General features: G+C 40.1%; 1 protein-coding gene across 1 annotated transcript in view; it reads left to right on the plus strand.

The window, feature by feature from the left end:
• The window catches only part of PLEKHA8 (pleckstrin homology domain containing A8), a 54,276-nt gene extending 39,093 nt beyond the window's left edge, over positions 1 to 15,183 (plus strand). The window contains exons 12-14 of the mRNA XM_041727956.1: positions 409 to 479; positions 9,980 to 10,041; positions 14,931 to 15,183. Coding sequence (XP_041583890.1) covers positions 409 to 479; positions 9,980 to 10,041; positions 14,931 to 15,128 — 331 coding nt within the window. The 3' untranslated portion in view covers positions 15,129 to 15,183. The remainder of the gene's footprint in view (positions 1 to 408; positions 480 to 9,979; positions 10,042 to 14,930) is intronic.
• Positions 15,184 to 21,516: the final 6,333 nt, after the last annotated feature.

Here is a 21,516-nt window from a genome sequence, read left to right on the forward strand (position 1 = left end):
CTTAAAGGATGATAGAGTTGACTGGTTCTCTTTAAGTCAGAGGATCACAAACTTGAGTAACATCCAAATCACCTGAAGAGCTTTCTGAAGAACATGGATTGCTCCACTCCAAACTCACGCTTTCTGACTCAGTAAGTCTGGAGTGGGGCCCAGAATAAGCACTTCCAACAAGTTCCCACTGGTACTGGGACCACATTTTGGAAATCACTGTTTAAGTAGATCAAATGAGGGTCTAGAACAAACTAAAAGGAAATGACAGATGAAAGTCAGAAAGGACTGCCATGTGACTTGACCTGTTTGCTCCTATATCCAAGAAATTATTGAATACACTGATGTCTTCCGTTTCTTTATACCTGTTCAATAGAAGTGAACTTTGAAAATAATATTTATTCCTCTTTTTTGTTTTAGAGGTCTCAAATTTTTGAAGGGATTTTTGACAGAAGTGAAAAATGGAGAAAAGGATATCCAGACAGCCTTGAGTAAGTGTCCTTTACATTTTGATCAGTCCATTGAATAGGATGTGGAATGGAGACCCCTAGAGGAGGAGGCAGGGTAGGAAAATTTTTACTTTTCTGGAGTTGATTTTATTTCTTTTCTATTTCATTATTATTGTTTCTTATATCCTCTCTTTAAAAAAGAACCCATGAAACAGTGACCTACTAATGTAGATATAACTTATTAAAAATTAGTATATCTTAAAGAAGAGCTAAATTAATGGAGAGCCATCTCTTAATATGAAAGCCTAATATTTTTAAGAAGTGAGTTCTTCCTAAGTTAATCTTCAGATATAGTACAGTTCTCTAAAATCAATATCCCAAGAGAAGCTAGTTTTATTTATTTATTTATTTATTTGAGAAGCTAGTTTTAAAGATCATAACAGGGAGGGTTTGGGGGAACACTGGAAATTTGCTCTGGAGTGATATAAAGAGTGGGTCATCATTGTCATCTTGTACTCCTCCTGCCTTGTGTTTGTAGTGGTAGAGCTGAGACCAGGATGAAGGCCTCGGTCAAAGGTCATCCTGTATCTTATAATGCAGGAGCTGAAACCTTATAAGGTGCTTAGTAAATACAGAGTGGATAGTAGATAGATGGACCTATCAGATCAGTTTTGGAAAACATTAGAGACTTGGGAGCATCCTCCAAGTGCTCCTGACAGAGTGGCTGAAATCTCACTCTTTGCCTAAAAGAAATTTTCCCAGCATGGGCCTTGAGGCATGAGGGTTGGAAAGTGGGTGTTGAAATTACATATTACTTTGAAACCTTACATTATTGTGATATAGAGAAGCACATGGTCAAGCTCTAAGTAGCCATAATTTTATTTTATTTATTTTTTTTAAAGATTTTATTTATTTATTTATGAGAGACACAGAGAGAAAGGCAGAGACACAGGCAGAGGGAGGAGAAGCAGGCTCCATGCAGGGAGCCTGATGCGGGACTCAATCCTAGGACTCCAGGATCACGCCCTGAGCCAAAGGCAGACGCTCAACCACTGAGCCACCCGGGCGTCCCAGGAGCCATAATTTTAAATAATGAAATGAATGAATTAGATGCTTCTGTTATAGAAGGTGAGCCAGTATTCACTGCAGCATTTTGTTGGTGTCAGGAGTGAGCTCTTCCTTATGTGAATCTTCCCCTTGGCCGTGAGTCTTGAGGGGTTCTGCCCCCATGTGACTTTCTCAGCCTTCCTATCTAGAAATTTGCTGATGTGCCATGAAACAATAAAACTGGAGGTTTTTTGTGACACTTTATGAAGAATTTAGACAACTTAATCCTCACGTCAGTCCATTTTTACAGGCTGGGTAACCAAAATTCTGAGGGATTAAAATATATGCTAAAGCCATGAAAGGTCTGAAGCAGAATCACTTTGGGCCCATTGCCTCAAAAGCCCTCATTTTTCTCACAAAAGGTCTTCTCCACTATCCCTAGACTACCTGTATTTCAGGAGCTTCTTATATATCCCTGAATTTCTAGGACAGGCCGTTGTATGTTCCCCATGTGTCCTGATTTCAGTACACATGTCCTGAAGTATATTTACTATAACTATTGATGCCTCCTCATCAGTGTATCGATGGAGCTTTATCACTTAAGGAATGATTAAGATCTTGGGCTCTCTGGAATCTACCACTTGATAGCATTGTGTCCTTAGGCAATTTACTTAACCTTTCTGTTTCCTGGTTTCCTCTTCTATAAAATGGGAATGATGATACCACTTCCCTAAAAATGTTGTAAATATTAAATAGGTTCATGCATGTAAAAAAGATTAGTAGAGTAGTAGAGTGCTATATAATAAACACTTGATAGAGGCTAGCTTCTCTTGTTTATATTTTCATCATCATGACATATGAAGATGATAACCTGTCAGAAAATGAGGTTTGTTTGCTCCAAATCAGAAATGAGAAGTTTACAAAGCTCTGGTACCCAGCCAGAAATTTCTCTCCAGACTAACTTCTTAGTGTAGAAATTTACCCTGAGAAGAAGACTCCTCTACTGCAGGAAATACAGAAGCTCTGGGATTCAGTAGTGTGCCTGGTAGGTTCCACCCTTCACATAAAGCTGTTTTGGTACGGCTGTCTGTGTGAGGGAGCAGGTGAACACTGACCTCACTCACCCCTCCACCGGAGCAGAGGCAGAAGAGAACCCAGCTGCTTACTGGTCATACAAGTAAAAAGAAAAGCTTGGCCCCTGAGGTGGGGAGGCAGCTGAAAATATCCTAATTCTGCCCTTTTTCACACCCACCCCCCATCTTTTTACTTGGAGTCTGGACCCTTCTGAAGAGAGAGGAGACCAGAAGGGGAAATGATGCTTCAAAACCAAAATAAGCACAGTCTCAGCTTTCCCTTCCGCACTATTTTCAATCAGAGGGAAAAGAGGGCTGTAGACTCGATTTTCATCCTGGTGTTCAGGATTATTTCAGAAGTTTTCATGATTTAAATCATAGTTTTGCTTATGGGGTCCCTAGTTTCCTGCTGCTGTTCAGTGTAAAGAGAAGTTCCTCTAGTCACCCACCCTCCCTCCACATGCAGACAGGACAAGCTTTGTGGAAACAAATGTAGCTTCATAAGAAGTGTTTACACATTAACTACTTAGAATCCATAGGCTCCTCAATGCAGATTTCTTCTCAGTCAACAGCTTCTCTTCTCATTTTTCAATCATGGCCTTTATAAGTAGAACTGATACCTTATCTAAAATGAAGGAGTTTAGAAATGTAGGTAAAAGAGAGTTTATGCCTGTATTTATATAGGCAAATCAGCTTTCATGTTTTAGGTTCTAAAGTTGAATATGAGTTATTTTTTTAGAGCACCTGGTGTAGGAATGAGACTAGGTTCTTGAGAAATATTTCATTTAATCTTCCAGATAGTCCTTTTTGACAATGAGTAAACTGAGGTCTAGAGGATAAGTACCTTCCATAGGGTCTCAAATCTAGATCAGTGGTTCTCAAAGTGGTCCAAAGAGAACGTCTTTATCATCTGAAAACTTATTAGAAATGAAGGCTGCTTGGGCACCTGGGTAGCTCAGTTGGTGAAGCGTCCACCTTTGGCTCAGATCATGATCTCAGGGTCCTGGGATGGAGCCCCACGTCAGGCTCCCTCCTCTGTAGGGAGTCGGTTTCTCCCTCTCCTCCCCATTCTTACTCTCTCTTACTATCTCTGTCTCTCTCTTAAAGAAACAAAATCTAAAAGAAAGAAAGAAAGATGAATGAATGAATGAATGAATGAATGAATGAAGGCTGCCAGGCCCCACCTAGCACCTGCTGATAAAAACTCCCCAGGGATGGGACATGGCAATCCATATTAGTAAGTCCTTTAGGGGATTCTAATCCATGTTAAAAGTTTGAGATCCACTCATCTAGAACTAGGACATCGAAGCTAACTTGTCACTAGGCTACATTTTGATTATTTGAGAATTTGATTGCTTCTGAGTGATTGATGAGTAAACTGGAATAAAAGCGCTGAGGTTAGTGCCACAGCATCAGTTAATTTTGCCTCCTTTTCATGACAAGTAGCTAGTTCTCCAGTGACAGAAAATTTTTCCTAATTTAGGAATAGCAAGATAGTAGGGATGAATTAAGGATAAACCTTGACTCATATTCCCAAATTTGAAAACACTGCTTAAGAAGGATTTTGAGGTAAACGTTCATAAAACTTGTATAACCTTAATGGCCTTGAAAATGGAAGGTGATATATATAAAAAATTCTAAATGACACAATGGAAACCTTGACATCTCTTATAGGAGAATGTATGTATAGTCATTGTATTGCTGAAGTTCTTTGACCTAGAATGAGTTCCTAGCATCTGAAAGAGGCCTTAGGCTTTATACTGCCCCCTTTTGCATTTGAACCATCGCTTGCATTTCCTATCATGATTAGAGTGGACTCTTTCGGGTAGTCTCATGTCAAGAGCTGCTCTGAACCCTTAAATGTCCTATGGCATTCTCTAGAGTTCATTCTAAAGGAAGAGATAGGTCCACAAGGCAGATATGTTGAATGGTCCACCCTATAGCTGAGCCCCTCCATTCGCAGATGCCACATCAAAAAGAGCTTTTGGGAAACCTCCCTGTAAGTAAAAGGCAGAAAAGTTGCTCAGGCATTTCAGGCACCATTGTACTGAGTGTTAACACGCTCTGCACTGTCCCCTCAGTGGGACAGCATATTACCACACCCCTCACCTCAGGAAGATTCCATAAATGTCAGGTAAACAGTGACCCAACCAAGATCTCTAGCATACAATGGGAAAATTTGTAATAAGATGCTTAGTTATGTATTTAATGTAAAAGGCTTTCCCAAAGAGAACTGTGTGAGAGAGCTAAAGTCAGAATTCATCTGATATTTACAATCAAATTATAACTTGACTAGTTTTTCTTGAAATACCGTGGAAAAGGAATCAAGTCAGGCCCTCTCCCAAACTACTCAGAGCATGTGCCTTTCTTGAAGGGCAGACTTGGCTTATAATACATGTTTTTGTCTTGCTAATGTCTAAAGTTAACAAAGGATATCTCTTGATACTTGTTTCACTGCTGTCCATTGGTTATTTTTTTTTTATTTTTTTTTTATTTTTTTTTTATTTATTTATGATAGTCACACACACACACACACACACACACACACACACAGAGAGAGAGAGAGAGAGAGAGAGAGAGGCAGAGAGAGGCAGAGGGAGAAGCAGGCTCCATGTACCAGGAGCCTGACGTGGGATTCGATCCAGGGTCTCCAGGATCACGCCCTGGGCCAAAGGCAGGCGCCAAACCGCTGCGCCACCCAGGGATCCCTGTCCATTGGTTATTGATTTGCCTTTCTTCATACAATTCATTTCGCCTGAAACTTAGTCACTATTAGAGAATTCAGTACTTTTCTAATAGCTCAGTTTTTTTTTATTATTATATTTCAGACATTTAGCAAATCTCTACCACTTGACAAATACATAAAAAAGTTTGATGCTCTACCCATGTACCACCCCTTGACCCCATTATTCCTTCCATTCTCCAGAGAAGATCTTCATCCTGAATTTGCTATTTACTGTTATATAACACATGTTTTTATACTTTTACTATATATTTATGTGTTTATAAATAGTATCTAGTATTGTACTTCACGTTTTAAACTCCTATACTTGGTGTCACACTATATACACTCTTTTTCACTCAGTATTCTTTTTCAGATCTATTCACTTTCAAACCTCTCCTGGTTCCTAATTGTTGCCAAGGACTGCCTAGCATAGTACATTGCAGAGCTGAGATGAGTGTCATCTCCTAAACCCAGGGAATGATTGATTCCACCTTTCCCGGCTTTGCTTATCTACTTCCCAAGTTCTCCTAAAATTTAGATTTGCATTTCTCCTTTGTCTTCTCTACAGCCCAAAGTAACTTGACGAATTCTTACCAATTACAGATTGACAATAGAGAAACACTGTCATATATTCAGTTCCTGGACAGAATAGTTATCTACCAACAGTGATGTGATGGAAAAGTTCTTTTTTCTCACATGCTGTAACAGGTTTAGGCATAATCAATCTCTAAATACCTCAGCAAATTTCTGGAGCACCTGCCTGCTTCAGTGAGTGGAGTGTGTGACTCTTGATCTTGAGGTTGTAGGTTTGAACCCCACATTGGGTTTAGGGATTATTTAAAAATGAAATCTTTTAATACATACATACATACATACATATATACATACATACATACATACCTCAGCACATTTCTGAGTTATCAGTAAAGAAATCACATTTTTTGTTATTTTGTTTCACAAAGAGTAAACATTATATTTTTAGAATGGCTTAAAGTGACAATACTACCCCAAGTTCTCATTGTTTTTAACTTTGTGACCTTGGCCAAGTGACCATCTCTCTGGGTCTTTTGTTTCTTCTTTTGTAAAAGGAGAAGAATTGGGCGTGATTGTTAAGGTGATTGTTAAGGCTTCCTACTCAGAAATTTGATTTCAGCCTCTGAGGAACTGACACATCTCAAAGTTCTGGGAGAAGGGGATCATTTATGACTTTCAGAGGCCAAAAATACTTGGAGATTATAGAACACGCATTATGATAATGAATGGATATTACAGTGAAGATTAATGTATTTCATTATCTAATCTTCTCTAGGTAACTAAAATAGGTCACGCTTAGACTTCATTTTATTTTAATGCAGCCTCATGTGGCAGGGATATTTGTAGCCCTAGAAGTCAGCTAAGGACTTTTGGCAAGTTGTGTTTTTTTGTGGGATATATATATATATCGAATTTTCTCTCATTTGTTGGTTTAAGTTATAATAGCGGTCTTTCTGGACCTGAGTCAGGACCCAGCACAAATTCTCCAGTTGATTGCTCCTTGTCCTATTAGACTAGCTGGCCCACATTTTGCACTGTGGCAAAGCTCTTCCCTGGCAAGGTGTGGGTGCAGCAAGGGATGGCTGTCACCTCTAGAAGGGCCAGGCAGGAGGGCACAGATCATTCTGCTATAAAGACACTCCCCCTTCCTTAGACCAGACTGCCCCATTATTGGGACTCAACAGCACCCTTTCCCCCCCGCCGCCACCCCACCCCACCCCCGCTATCCTAAAAAGGGTGGCATGGAGAAGGGTTTCTGGCCTTTGAAGGATTGACTTAAATAGCAGATTGTAAGAAAGGTATAGAGTCCCTGAGGTTTGGAGTAACATTGGAGTTCATCCAGCTAGGAGCCTTTGGGAGCTGAAGACTGAGGGACCAGGACAGCTGCATTTGCTGCGAACTGTCAGGAAATGTAAATCTCACCCTCTTACTTATCTACCACAGTTCCCAATCGGAATGATCATGGCTGTCAGAAGATCATAATGCAGTTTGTATAGGAAAAAAAGACTAAGAGAATATAACCGCAGGATGCCCACTGTGGTTATATCTGGGAGGCATGATTATAGGTTTCTTTAGTTTCCTCCTTTTTGTGTTTTCCTTATTTTCAACAATGAGCATGCATTACTTGTGAAATTAGAAAAAAGCAAATAAGTGTTAAGATTTTTTAGAAGTGCCACTGTGCCTTCGGTGGGAAGTTCAGAATCCTTGGCATGGCACATAAAGGTCCTCACCATTTGGCCCTAGCCCCAGTGATCTTCAGCCCTGGTAAACTACTCCCCATTGCATAGCATGCCTCCATCTCTCACAGCTCCTTGGTGGTTGTCTGCAGCCCCAGCTACCACCCTTCTCTCTGCCCTACCAGCCTGTGAGACTTCTTTGGAGAATTCTTAGTCCACATGCCCACAGGCTGGGTTCATTTCTCTGTCTTCTTTTTATTCTTACAGAAAGCTCTGTATACATGTCTTTACTATAGCGGTTGTCAGTTTATATAATACCACTTTGTTAAATGGCTGGCTCTCATAAGCCCAGAAACTTGCTAAGGGCAGTGGAGTGACTGATTTTTAATCACTCAAGGATCTCCCCTGCCTTGCACAGTATGGGGTGTGTGGCAGCCCCTCATTGCATTGTGGATGTCCGCCAGCAGATTTTAATGTCACTGAATCCCATCTGTTTATTTATAATGGCATTTAATTCTTCGCCTGGACTAAGATCACAAGAAATAAAGTATTCCCACTGTTTTACTTCTGTGACTCACTTCAGGAGTGGACACCCATGGGCCTGTACACTATCTTGCCAGCCCAAATGGATTCTTGGAAAGGATGGGTGGAATGTGGTTTGTCTTCCTGATTTACCTCAGAGAGTATGCCTACTGTTTTCTGCCCATCTGCACTATACACATCGAGGGCCAGCAACCCTTTCTTTGCTAAGGCCTTATACACCGTCTGCAGTGTCCCTGATACCATCTGTCCCCTTGGAGAATCAGATAGATTTGAAGTGTGGCTTACATCAAAGGCTTGTATCTATGAGCACACTCTACATCTATTCAGGCTGCTCTCCTAAGAAAAAAATTAAATTTAATCTTGAGTTCTCCTTTAGGCTGTTTGTAAGAGTCTTCTCCATACTTGAACTTATTATTTCTTTATTGTTTCTGCTTTAGCTTACCAACAGGGTGCTGGCATTTCCACCTGTTCTTAAAACTTTAGATAACCAGAGGAATCTGTTACATTTCAAATGTACCGTCTTTTATGTAAAATATAAATTGTATTTTATGCAAAGTTGAATTATGTAAACTTGATAGTAGCGTATGGTAAAAGTATAATAAAGCCTCATCCAAATTTTTAAAAGAAAAGTTGACAAGAATTACATTATTTCCAAACCAGAGGGCTTGAGTAAATTGTTAAAATGTGTTTAAGCTACAGCCACCTGCCCGGAAAATGTAGATACCTGACATCCTTTGGCAGTATTCTGTGAGCCACATTGCAGTGGACTGCATAACTTGTGATTGTAATTTTTCAGTGTCTGCTTTTCTGTTATGTTAACATCTGCTTTTGTTATAATTTGAAATATTTTCATATCCTATTATAATGTCACTTAAGCATTGATTAAATGGTGGTGGCACTTGTACTGGTGCTGAAACTAGCACATGAAAATAATTAAGTTTGGAATAAAATTTAGATGTGATAAAGCATGATAAAGAAGGTCAGACGACCCCTGTGATCCCTAGCTATTATTTAGGAATGAGCACTCTGTAAACACTGGAGATGGTGCTTCAAAATGAAATGGAGTGTTGATACAAGTGCACTGTGGTAATGTAGATCGGTGCCTCCTGAGAATGCATTTATTCCTTTGGAAAAATCAGTTTTGAATTTTGCATGTATTATTCAAATCCTTAAGGAACACATCCCTTGCATAAAATGCAGTCATTTTGTTCTTGAGGTTTTTTTTGTAATTAAAATTATTATATGCCAGTTTTAAAATCTCATTTTAAAACATATTGGGACAAAAATCATAGGTTTTTATCTTTAAAGTCTAGAATATGAGTGACTTTCATTAATAGGTCTCACCAAGAACTTTATAACTAGCTTAGTAATTTCAAGCCACTCTGTCCATGGTAGTTTTAAAGGTGTCTTGGTTTAATACTGTATATCCATGGTAATGGGGACATCTAGGACAAACATTTAATATACCAGAATAAAAGGTTAGAATTGAAAGGAAACTCAAAGATCAGGTTACAAAGAGGGAAACCAAGAATACCGCTAAGGGACTGGCTCAGAGTCCCATAACATTCAGAGAACTACATTTTAATATTCTTACAGTGTATTTTTAATTGTATTTAGTTTAGATTTTTCCAATTACACCCCCTCCCCATCTTTATTTCCTGATATGTGCAGGACATTTCTCACCATTTTAATAAACTGAAGTTCAGATATATTTACACAGGGTAAAAGTGGAGCTATCTGTTTTTTTGTTAAAAAAAATCTTTGTAGGCTTTTTTCCTACTCAAGACTTTTGGGGCACATAATCTTGTAATTAGACTTTTCTCATCAGCTCATAATACCAGTAGGATCATGCTACCATGTACATTAGAAAGGAGGTGCTACAAATAGCACATCTGATTCTAGTGAAATTGTGGTTCATGGAGTTTTTTTTTTTTTCTTTTCAAGATAACGCATATGGTAAAACATTACGGCAGCACCACGGCTGGGTAGTTCGAGGGGTTTTTGCGGTAAGTAATCCTCCTGCCTCCTAATGTTCTGATGGTCACAGCGAGATGTTTGGTTTGTTTTGTGTGCATGGTGTTTCTGTTTGCTTTGTTCTCAAGAATAAGAACACAGTGCTGCCTATTTAAGTCTGTAGATCTTTGTCGTGTGGAAATGTTGGCAATAGAAAATGTCTAGACTAGAAAAAACTGTTAGCATGCTTTTCCCTGTCCAGCTCGAGCTCCAGCTCCAGTGACCATGTGGAGATGGTGGTTGTCTTCTGATCAGTGCAGTGGCCCCAGTGCTGGGAGACCAGCGGTGCCTTCAAACTCATGGCTCCCTCTACTGCCCATGTACTTGGTCCTCTTAAGTCCCAGGTTTTAATTGACTTGTCTTCCACTTAGTCACATTTTATCTTTGAATATTGACTAAGTTGGTGTGCCAGCGGCTAGGGCTTCTTAGAAACCACTTCTAGTCAATTTTCTTCATTGTAGGAGGTGTTTGTTTTCAGGTGTTTTGGCTCCTGTTACCCCGCCATTCCTTTCTTCCCAGCATGTTGACCTAAGAAGAACACATACCTGGGAATCATAGTCCCCTGCACAAGGCAATTAGCCTGCTTTGTAAAATTGCAGGAGTAGATGGCCCCTTTATGTGAACAGTAATACTCTGTGATTCTCCCGTCATCTGAGGAGAAGTGAGCCTTAGTCAGGTACATCTGTAAAAAGGCAGAGTCTTGTGTAGTGGTATGCTAGCAAACACCACAGAATATGAGTGTTCCGTGGAAGGTCAGAGGGTAGAAACAGCCTTGTACATGTCTTTTACTAGGATGGGACACATTATTTGCTGAGATAGGAACTGTTTAGGTCATGATTTATTAATGGTAGGTGAAGAAAGTGGGAAGAATTTAGTGTGAAAGAAATAAATTTTAGTGAAATGAAGTAATCTTTTGAAAGCGTGGAGATGATAACTCTATACCCCACCGCTCATTGGAGTAGGAGCCAGAGCCACTGCAGCCACAAAGTGCTCACGCTTACATTCAGTACATGTTTCATCATTATCATGATAGCCACCGTTTGGCTCTTGGACACCTTTGTGTACCAGGCACAGCGCAAGATTCTACATTCGTTACCTTAGGTAATCCTCAGGGCATACTCTCAACTGTTCGACAAGTTCAGATCTGTTCATTTGAGTCCCAGAGTAAAGGTGTGATGGAGCCCGGGTCTAAACCGGCTCTGCTGTCTCCAGGGCTAGTGCTCATGGCTCACATCACCGCTCTCTGCCATGAAGGCAGGATGGAGAGGCTGCGCTGAGGGTTAGGCAGTGGATGCGGTATGTTTGGGATCTCCCGGAGTAAATACTGACTGCTTGTAGGTGCCTGAAATCCAAGTTCCCCTGGTGAGATGACAAAGCATAAAAACATTGAGTTGCCCTATTCATAAGAAACAAAGGTGGTGTTGTAGTTGGTTTTGTGGTATAGAAGTCAGAGTTTAATCCTGAAATAGTAATGATCCAAGAGATGTTGCCAAAAAGAATATAAGTATAGCAGAAAATTTAGCATAAGCGAGAGTCTTTGAAAGGACTTTGTTAATTCACAGCATTTTCCCCAGTATATAGTAATTTAGACTCAAAGAAATGTAAAAATCATGGAGGAATGGAAAGGGAAAATATTACAATGTCCATATTCTCACTACTCTGTAATAACCATCCTTAACATTTTTGTGGGGTTTTTTTTACCTTCTTAGCTTATATTTTTATATATATTTACCTATTCTTTTAATGCTGTTCTACTTAATTGTATATATTTATCTAAGTATTTATCTTATAGGTGTTTATATTTTTATATCTACGTTTTGTTACATGTGTAAAATTATTTTGTATATTCTGTATATGCATGTAAATTTTTTGATAGTTAGCTTGGAGTATAATTCTGTATTATTTCTCCTCCCACTTAACAGATTCTATCATGGCCATGTTTAAATGCCATAAGGGCTTTGAAAATCATTATTTTTAGTGACTGCATACTTCCCTAGTATGGACATACCATGATTTATTTGCCAGTCCTCTATGATAGAAGTTTAAGCTGCTTCTGAGTCTGTTGTTACAAATACAACAGCATTCATTTACATCCCTTTTTGACCAAAACTCTTTTATTTCCTAAAAGTAGGTGCCTAGAAGTGAAATTGTTATATTTGACAGCAAAAACTATTAGAACTTAGAATTTTGAGCACTTACCATGCACTAGCTGTTGTTTTAAGTGCTTTACATATATTTAGTGATCTCATAATTCTGAAGTCTGTTCTCTTATCTTCCCTGTCATAGATAAAGAAACCTGAGACACAAGAGGTGATCTAATACACCCAAAGTTAGAGAGGAAGAACATTTTGAAGGCTCTCAATATTCCAATAATTTTTATAGTTGTTGGTTTTTAAGAAAATAAATTATGTTGAGCATTTGCCAACAGCCATTATCAATAAAAGAGCTAGATTAGCCCTTCCAGCCTCTCTCCTGTGATTCTGCAAGTCATCCCTACTGTAGAAAGCTTATTGTTCCCCAACGTGCAGTGATCGGCAGGGGCAAAGTCATTAACTGGTCTCAGTTGCTCAGGGAAGCATCTTTTATAACCCAGGAATTTGAGTCATTTACCAGACAAATAGTGAACTTTTATCTTCAAGCAGTTGTAATTCACAGGACCAAAGCCCAGTCCAGGCTCTGCCTGCAGCATGTGTCCTAACAATGTATCATTTGACCTTTTTGGTTTCCTCCTCAGTTGTGTTCTATCTCTGGTTCCTAAGTAGACTTGACTGCATCACAGTCCCCTGGGAACCTTTGAGAAATACATTCTTGACAAAACTTTTCATAAATTGTATTATACCTAAATACACATGCATAGGGCTTGATTTTATTTTTTTGTTTTTTATATCAAAAAGTCCAAAAAGATTATGAGAAAAAATAGCAGCCCCTGCCTTCTATGCACACCTTTACAGACTCACTCCAAAGATGCTGCCACTTTCAGCTACTGTGACTATTTCTTCCAGTACCTTCATAATCCTAAAAATGTTTGCTATTATTCTTGGCCTCATCAATTTTAGTCATTAATGTTGACTTTCTGTTATAGATTAGAATTTAGCTTTCTTTAGACCTTACTATCACTACCTAATTTCCCATCTCCACCTTCCCAATATAAGTGTATCACAAAATAACATGAAGATAAACCAAAATTCTGTGGATTTTTTCCCCTTTTTTCCTGTACAAGTTTTATATTTTCCCCTGCATCATCAAATCTCTCAAATTATCATTCTGAACCCACAGACATGTCATGTTTATCTGTGTTGAGTTTTTTTGTTTCTTTTCTTGGAGACTTCCCTTCCAGAACTTTCTAAACTCACAGCCAGTCTTAATTAGCTTTTCAGTCCTGGTGTACTGCTATGCCCTAGGACTCTTCTTTACAGGTTTTTCTATACTAAATCCCCATCTCACACTAACTTCTCAGGTTCTGTTACTTCTTGATCTAATCCCTTGTTTTACTGATGTCTTCTAATGGCTTGCTAAGAGTGGTACAAGGGAGCTAAACTTCTGAGTCTCTGCATGTCTGAAAATGTCTTTATTCTGTTCTTTTCCAGAGTGATGCTTTGGCTTGTATAGAACACTAGGTTAATAATAATTTTCTCTCAGAATTTTGGAAGTATTTCTCTGTTGTCCTTCAGCTTCCGCTGTTATTACTGTAGAATCCAATGACATTCCAGTTCCTGTTCCATTGTATATAAACTGTCCCTTACCCCCCTACTAGATGCTTCTAGGATCTTTATCCCACATCCTAAAATTTCATGATATTCTCCTTTTAGTCTTTATCATTCATTATGCTGAGTACTGGGTAGATCTTTAAATCCAAAGACTTATATCCTTCAGTTCTCTGGGATTTTCTAACATTTTTTAGATAATTGCCTTCCCTTCATTCTCTGCTCTCCTGTGTACTTCTACCATTATTTGAGTATTTGGTATGTGTCAGAAAGTGGGCTAAACATGTGCTACATATTGCATTAATCTTTCAAAAAAGGAAAATGGTACCAGTCCTACAGATGAGGAAATGGAGGTTCTAGGAGGTTAAGCACCTTGCTTAAGTTTCTCAAGCTAATACGTGAAAGATTTAGATTCGAGCCCAGGTCTCCTTCACCCAAGCCTGTGCTTTAACCATTGCATGATAATTCCAGTTACGATCCAATTACCAAAAGGGGGTGGCTTAATTCTCAAAGACTTTTAAAGAACAGGGAAGCTCAAGAAAGAGTGTAATTAATTCAAGATTCCAGAATTTCCAGAGCTATCAGCAGAGCCAATCCAGTGGATACCAGATAGCAGAGTCGCTCCTAAGTTCAGATCTTGGCCCTGACACTCATTGTCTATATAATGTTCACCTGTAAAATAGGGATATAAACTGTATCAAGGGTGCAGAGGAAATATTACCGTCGGGGGAAAAAGGGCTAGGCAGAGACACCTACATGGGATGGGACAGAAATGAGTGAGGTGCCCTGGAAGGCTGGCCAGGTGGGAGCAAATAGAGTAGTAGGAAGATGTGTGCAGATGGATTCTGAGGATTCAAAAGGCATAGTCTGGATCACACTGTGAATGAGAAGGGAGCTCTTCTCAAACTCTTTCCTCTCAGCACCCCCTGATTTGTTGGTATCATTCATCCTCAAGATGGCTCAAGTACATACAGCCATTTTACAGCCTTAAAATTTGTTGTTCTGGTGTTTGAAATATAATTTCAGAGTTTATGGATTGGAAGGGTATGTTCCTGCCTTTTTTTTACTCTCGCTCTTCTAATCTGTGTGTATGTGCGCACATATGCACTCATGTGTAAGAGTAAAGCGTGCATCAGCAAGGGACGTGATACAGATTCTCACGAACAGTTCTTTTGCAGTTAGCTCTGAGGGCAGCTCCATCCTATGAAGATTTTGTCGCCGCATTAACCATAAAGGAAGGTGACCACCAGAAAGCAGCTTTCAGTGTTGGAATGCAGAGGGACCTCAGCCTTTACCTCCCTGCCATGGAAAAGCAGCTGGCGATACTGGACACTTTATACGAGGTCCACGGACTGGAGTCTGATGAGGTGGTATGACGTCTGCAGCACCGCGCCGCCTCCTAACTTCAGGGAATAAAGTCTGCTAAAGTGTTTTGTTGCCCTGCTTAATTTCCAGCAGCAGCTTCAACCTTCTCCAATTCCTTACTTGAGGGGATGGAGAGAAGGAGGCAAAGCCTAGTGCTTTTATATATAATTTTTAAAAATGCATATGTCTTTTGTGTGTTTAAAAACCAAGGTGCTATATATTTCAGTTCAAAGGGCCTCCTGGAAACCAAATCGTAGCTGTTATATTAGAATTGAACAGCAAGTTATAAGAGCAGATTTAACAAATGAATTTGTTGGTATTGTGTTTTGTTTTTACCTTTTAGTTTTAATGGGCCTCCCAAACCCAAACTGAAAATGAGCAAATTCTGTATCAAGGACTGTAACACATTGCCAGTGTTTCACTCAACTTAGACTAAAAATTTGGGGTAGGCTAAGTTCCTTTGTGGAAGCTATTAAAATGTAGAGTCTGGTATTCCTAGACATTCAGAGAATCCTCTTCTCCATGGCTCTGTAGGCAAGAAGATTCTGTGTGGTCCACGTATTTGGGGCATTGATGCAAGCGTGTCATCGTGGAAGGAGGAAGACACAAGGAGTGCCATCCCTGTATATGTGGGGGGGGGGAGACAGTGGCTCTGAACATATGAGTGGTGTGCCCTGATGAGAGCTGGAGGACAGTATGGCAGAGATGCAACGTGTGATCTGAGATGACCCCTATCTAGTGCCCACACTTTGCAAGCATGCTTTCCCATGAACCATCTGAATTGGACATAACAGTGAAACTGTGATATCCAGGGTTTTTTATCCATTTCAAAAGTAAGATTGAGAGCTTGAGGGATTTGCTCACAGTCACACAGCTTCTAATTAGAGGAAGCAGGTCATTTCAAAGTGTGATCTGGACCACCTCTCCAGCAAAATCACATGGAGTGCTTCAAAAAGCAAATTCCTAGGTCTTACCCTGACCTGAGAACCTGCATAGTAGGGGTGGGACTTAGGAATCTGCATTTGAATAAACTTTCCAGGTGATTCTTCTGCACCCTGGGTTGAAGAACCATGAAATTAAATTCTAGTTTACAGGACTCCTCATCTTCTGCATGAACTAAATGATATATCCTTTTTTCTCAAAGAGGAAGAGGCTTTCACTGAAATAAAATAGTTGAAGGGAGAGCAAGAAGTGGAGCAAATGTACTCAGTTTTCTTGATTGAACTGGCCTTAGCACCCAGCCAGCAGGCTTTGGCATTGCAATCAGGGACCGTGCTTCTCAATGTGCTGTCTGATCAATCTTGGTATAAGCGCCAGTAGTGCAGAGCCAGCCAAATACAGCTGCTTATCAATCTCAAAAGCTTGGAGACTGTGTCACAATTTAAAGGTGGGATTTACACTTGCATAAAGCAACACTGGGTAGGCATTCTCCTAAAAAGTGTGTGATGCCAGGAGTCTTCAGTAGGCTAAGCTGCCAAAAGTGGGCATGGGCGGGAAGTCGTGGTGGCTTCTCCACTAGAGGCTGCTGCTTTCCAGTAGCTAGAAGAGACATTCCAACAAGGTAGTGCCTCAGAGTAGAAGGTGAGTTCCTTAAAAGGACACAGGTGATTGCTACCTGAGCAGCCCCAGATGATACTTTTCCTAGGGCAAAGAGAATCCTCTTGAGGCAGGGGTTGGTGTAGAGAGGAGTTTTGATTTTGTCTTTTGTTTTGTCCTTAAACAAAATGGCGTTTATTTAGCTCAGGTTAATGAAACAGGTGCCCCACTCATTAAAGACTTCTGGAAAACGCTTAAACTTAGAAAAACAAATGTTTTAAGGTGGGAGGAAAAGGTGCTAAAATGATATTGATTCATTTGTATTTTAGCACTTGCTGTTGGCAGCTACTGAGGTGGGTGTGTCATCCTCTCCCACTCCCTCGAGTCATCACTATGGATCTCCTCTGTCTAGTGTGAATATGATGGTAGAGCTAGAGGGTAATTCAGACTTGCTGCCCTTGATGTAGTCTACTAAAAGGGAAAAAGAGAAAAAAACAAAAAACAGCCAGTCTTTGCTTGAACCTTGAATGAAGACACTGTAGGCGTGGTGCTGCTGGAAGGGGCTGCTCCTGGGAGACTATAAGTATCCGTTCTGAGCAACTGCTGCTGCCCCCTGTCACTTCAGGTGAACTCGTGTGTTCTCCTGGAGAAGGGGTGGGCGCATTGAAAACAACTCAGATTTGCCACCGAGGTTCTGGATACATACAGAGAAAGCTACTCAGCATGGCCCTTTCACATTTATATAGGTACTGCCTTGGTTTCTATCACTCAGTTTTCTAGGAAAGAAGAGTTGGATATGATCCAGGGTCCTTGGGAACCTAGATCAGGTTAGCTTGAATAACTTGAAGAGGTTATATTTTGTACTCTCCCTCCCCCCTTTTGCCACCCCTGTAGAGAGGGGGTAAGGTTTTTGGTAGGTACTTTCCTCACTGGAGCATGTGAAGTGTGCCTGATAAGTATAAAGCTTGGAGGGCCCTAAACAAAAGCTTGTATTAGGTGATACACTAGGTGATAAATTGAACTTGGCCTGAAGTATGGCGTAGCCAGGGCTTCATCCTGGATCTACAGCGTTTGCTTTTAGTTCAGGTACTAATCTGCAGGTATCATCCTAGATGGGAACAAAGAGAGAGGATAGTTAAGACCTTTCCTCGGTAGCCCTCCAAGATTTCTTTGATATCTCAGCTTTCTTTTCCCCAGAGACCGAGATGAGATGAAAGCATGTTATGCTTGTTAACAGAGGAATCGCCTTGCTCTCATTGCTCAAAACATTTTTAGGAGTCCTTTTTTAGAGTAACCTTTAGAGAGATCCTGAAGAAAAAAGTAATTTGTCTTCTAGGTATTGGTAGAAGCTACTAAGTAATATTTGGATGATCCCTGACAAAAATACTTGCAAACACATAATTTTATCACTTGTGCTCTTCTCCAAGAGAAGCCATGCTTAGGAGGGATTGATGTATATTTGTCCAACGGAACAAAATCCTTTCAGAGATGGGAATTTTTTTTTTGTCCTTTGAAAGTAAATTTGATTTATTTTAGTTAATCCTGGTGACATAAGTTGGAGGGATACCTTTTGGGGGCAAAACCAACCAATGACTATGAGGTGGAGCTGATTCTCTTGTCAACTCTCGATTCAGCTCTGCCGGGTGTTCTAGAAGCAGGGCTCTCAGGATGTCAAACACCTCAGTCCCCAGGGAATTGAGAATTGACTTTGAAAGGCAGTGTTCGTTTGGATGTGTAAGTAGCGGCTTGAGGCACCTTATCATCACTATTTGCATGTCATTCCCAACAAAAAGTTTCCTCCAATGTCAGTTTGCACGCTAAGGGATATCCGAACTCCAGAACTCAGCCTTACTGCTTTCCTCTCCTGTTTTTTCTTACAAGAGATTGCCAGCAGAGCCCCCTCAGCACCAAATCCATCCCCCATTTTAGCGCTTCTGCCCCATTCCTCAGTGACATCCTCTAATGCATATGTGGAGCACAGACCTAGCCCAGGGTGAGGTATCCAGTCAGTGGGGATTCTCTTCCCCTCTTGGACTTCAGGAGCTTCTTTAAGGAACCTCCGTTCCCATTTGCTGTAGCTGTAAAGCAGGTGACCACCGTGTGCGGAAAGTAACCTATCAGACAAACACTGCTGGGAAAGTTTGCGAGCTTCTCTTTTTGATTATTATTTGCACACATGTATGTATCCAAAGTTAATGCTTTCATCTTTATATTTTTGGAACAGTGCTTTTAATCAAGAAAAATACATGGTAGGAGCCAATAAATAAAGTATACTTTTCTTTATTAAATTAGAAGTAAAGGAGTTGAAGTAAGAGGCATCGTATTAAGGAGACTTAATCTGATTATGAAAGTCCTATCTATGAAGAAACCATTTAAGGCAGTAGAAGGAGTCAGAAGGTCATGAGCAATATAAGATGATGTGAGGCAACTTTCTGAAAGAAAACTATTTTCATGGTTTTTTTTTTCTATTTAAACTTCTACATCCCATGAGGACTCGGTTACTTTGTGGTGCATTTCTGAGTCATTGATTAAAATCCGTTCCTTCTGGTCTTCATCCCAGCTTTTATAGCTTTTCAGCTTCCCTGTTCTGAGGTTCTGTGGGTTTTTTTTTTTTAAGGTAAACGGTCAACCTTTTTTATATTTTTAGATTTAGAATTTGTAAGTAAAGTCTATTTTAAGCCATTGTTGTGTTAGCTGAGCTGCTGTGATTGGTCCTAGAGGGCCTGATTGCAGATGCTCTTGGTCATCTGGTACAGCCTGTACACCAGCATCAGCGTGTGCAGTAAACCTGTGTCCCTGTGAAGTGCATATAGAGGACTTTATTTAGAAATAATGTTCTGCTTTTGGATGTCCCTTTGTAACCTGCAGTTGCTTACTCAGGGCTTCATAATAATGACATTAAAAAAATTACTCAGTAGCTGTCTAATGGTATTTTAAGACTGTTTATCAATTACAAGGTTGTTAGGGATCCATTCAACAGTTCCACAAACATACTGTTCATCAGACCTTCTCTGTAAACGCTCCTGGTTTCCATCCCGTCGCTGCCAGTCGTCCTGTGTACAGAGGCCGTTTGCATGATTTCTCGTTGCACTGCTGCACTAAGGCACTCCAGGGCATGATTAAATGATCGGTGGCGGTACAGCTGACGCATGCATTGATCTTTCTCCTCCACTGTTTTTATATAGCCTTTTATTAAAAGGGAAAAAAAAACATACCACTACTCTGTAATGCAAAAGTTTGTGAGATTTCTTTTGGTTACCCTTTTTTAATCACTTCTCTTGCAGAGTGAACAGATGTTTTCGGCTAAGCTATGTAAGATGACAAGAAAGAGACCCTGCTTGTTTTCAGCACCATTCTTTCTATTACATATATTTTATAGCGTGGTCAGTATTTCTTCCCTGTACTTTATAAACAGGAGCCACCCTGAGATGGTTGGCACCCCTTGCAAAACTGATGAGGTCACAGGCTCCTGTGCATGTGTCTCTTCATAGGTGTGTGTGGAGTCAGTGATGACAGGGTGATCTAGGAGTATTCTATTGCTTCCCAGAGGCTAATGAGCCAGTGTCATGGCACATTTGATGTCTGAGTCCCCAGTGTCATGACAGCTTTACTAGAATGTCAGTAAACAGCCCAACTACCTCACGTGAAATTGGCTGTGGACAATCTGTGTCAGATGAGACATGTATTTAAGGTTGACTTAATCTGGTTAGTAGATTGGACAAAACAATGTCTTTATAAAGAAGAAAAACATTAGACCAGATGCCAAAGGCTACAATGTACATAGATTTCCTCGGATTAATTTTGTAAGTCAGTGTTGAATTCCAGCCCCAGTTATCCTGAGTGTTTGCGGTCTCATAGATCTGTGCACTTTGAGTACCTGTCACATACAGTCTTGTGTTAACTGTCTTTGTCCTAAAGCATTTTGAATGAGCAGCATAATGTCAGTAGAACGCAAATGACAAGTAGTTTGTTGATTTGTTAATTTTAATGGGCCTTTACTTAGTATAAATGTGTTGGAGCCATTGGGGACCAACCAATGAATGAGAATTTTCATGTTTAGTTTTCATGTAAAACTCTGTCTAAATTCTTACTCTATCTTGTGGGGAGGGTTTTACTTTTTTTTGCAAAAATGTTTGAAAACATCTGTCAGATTTTATATTCGTTAGTTATAATAAACTTATTTTTAAAGTATTTTATCAAGTGCTTCTCTTAAAGATGTTTGTGTGCATTTCTGCTTTATTGAATATGCCAATAAGAAGTATCATTTATGGAACACATACTCTTTGGCAGGCATCATTTTAAGCCCTTTACAAATATTAACACATTTAATCGTCCTACTTGCTCTGTGAGGCCAGTACTGTCGCTATCCTCAAATTGCAGATGAGAACACTGAGGTGCAGACTGAGGAAGCTCCTTGCCTAAGATCCCACAGCTGTTAGGGAGGAGAGTCAGGCTACCAACTCAGGCAGCCTAGCTCCAAAATCTATGTAAAACTGGCTAAAACCGGGATGCCTGGGTAGTTCAGTCAGTTAAGTGTCCAGCTCTTGGTTTTGGCCCAGGTCATGATCTCAGGGTCGGGGATCAAGCTCCATGTCAGGCTCCACTCTCAGCAGAGACTCTGCTTGGATATTATCTCCTTTTGCCCCTTCCCCCACTTGTGTGTGTGCTCAATTCTCTAACTCAAATCTTAAAAAAAGAAAAAAAAAACTGGTTAAAACCTAAACAAAAATTAATTTTGAAGCACCAAAAGACCTATGTAATGGCATTGCGCTGGATGTTCCTAGCACTCTAGAAAGAAGACTATTTCCTTTCATGGCAGCTGTGTTCCTTGGGCCGGTTTAATTCTGTTTTCAGAGAAACCAC

The sequence above is a fragment of the Vulpes lagopus genome, chromosome 13, assembly GCF_018345385.1.
Source record: "Vulpes lagopus strain Blue_001 chromosome 13, ASM1834538v1, whole genome shotgun sequence".
Taxonomy (NCBI): domain Eukaryota; kingdom Metazoa; phylum Chordata; class Mammalia; order Carnivora; family Canidae; genus Vulpes; species Vulpes lagopus.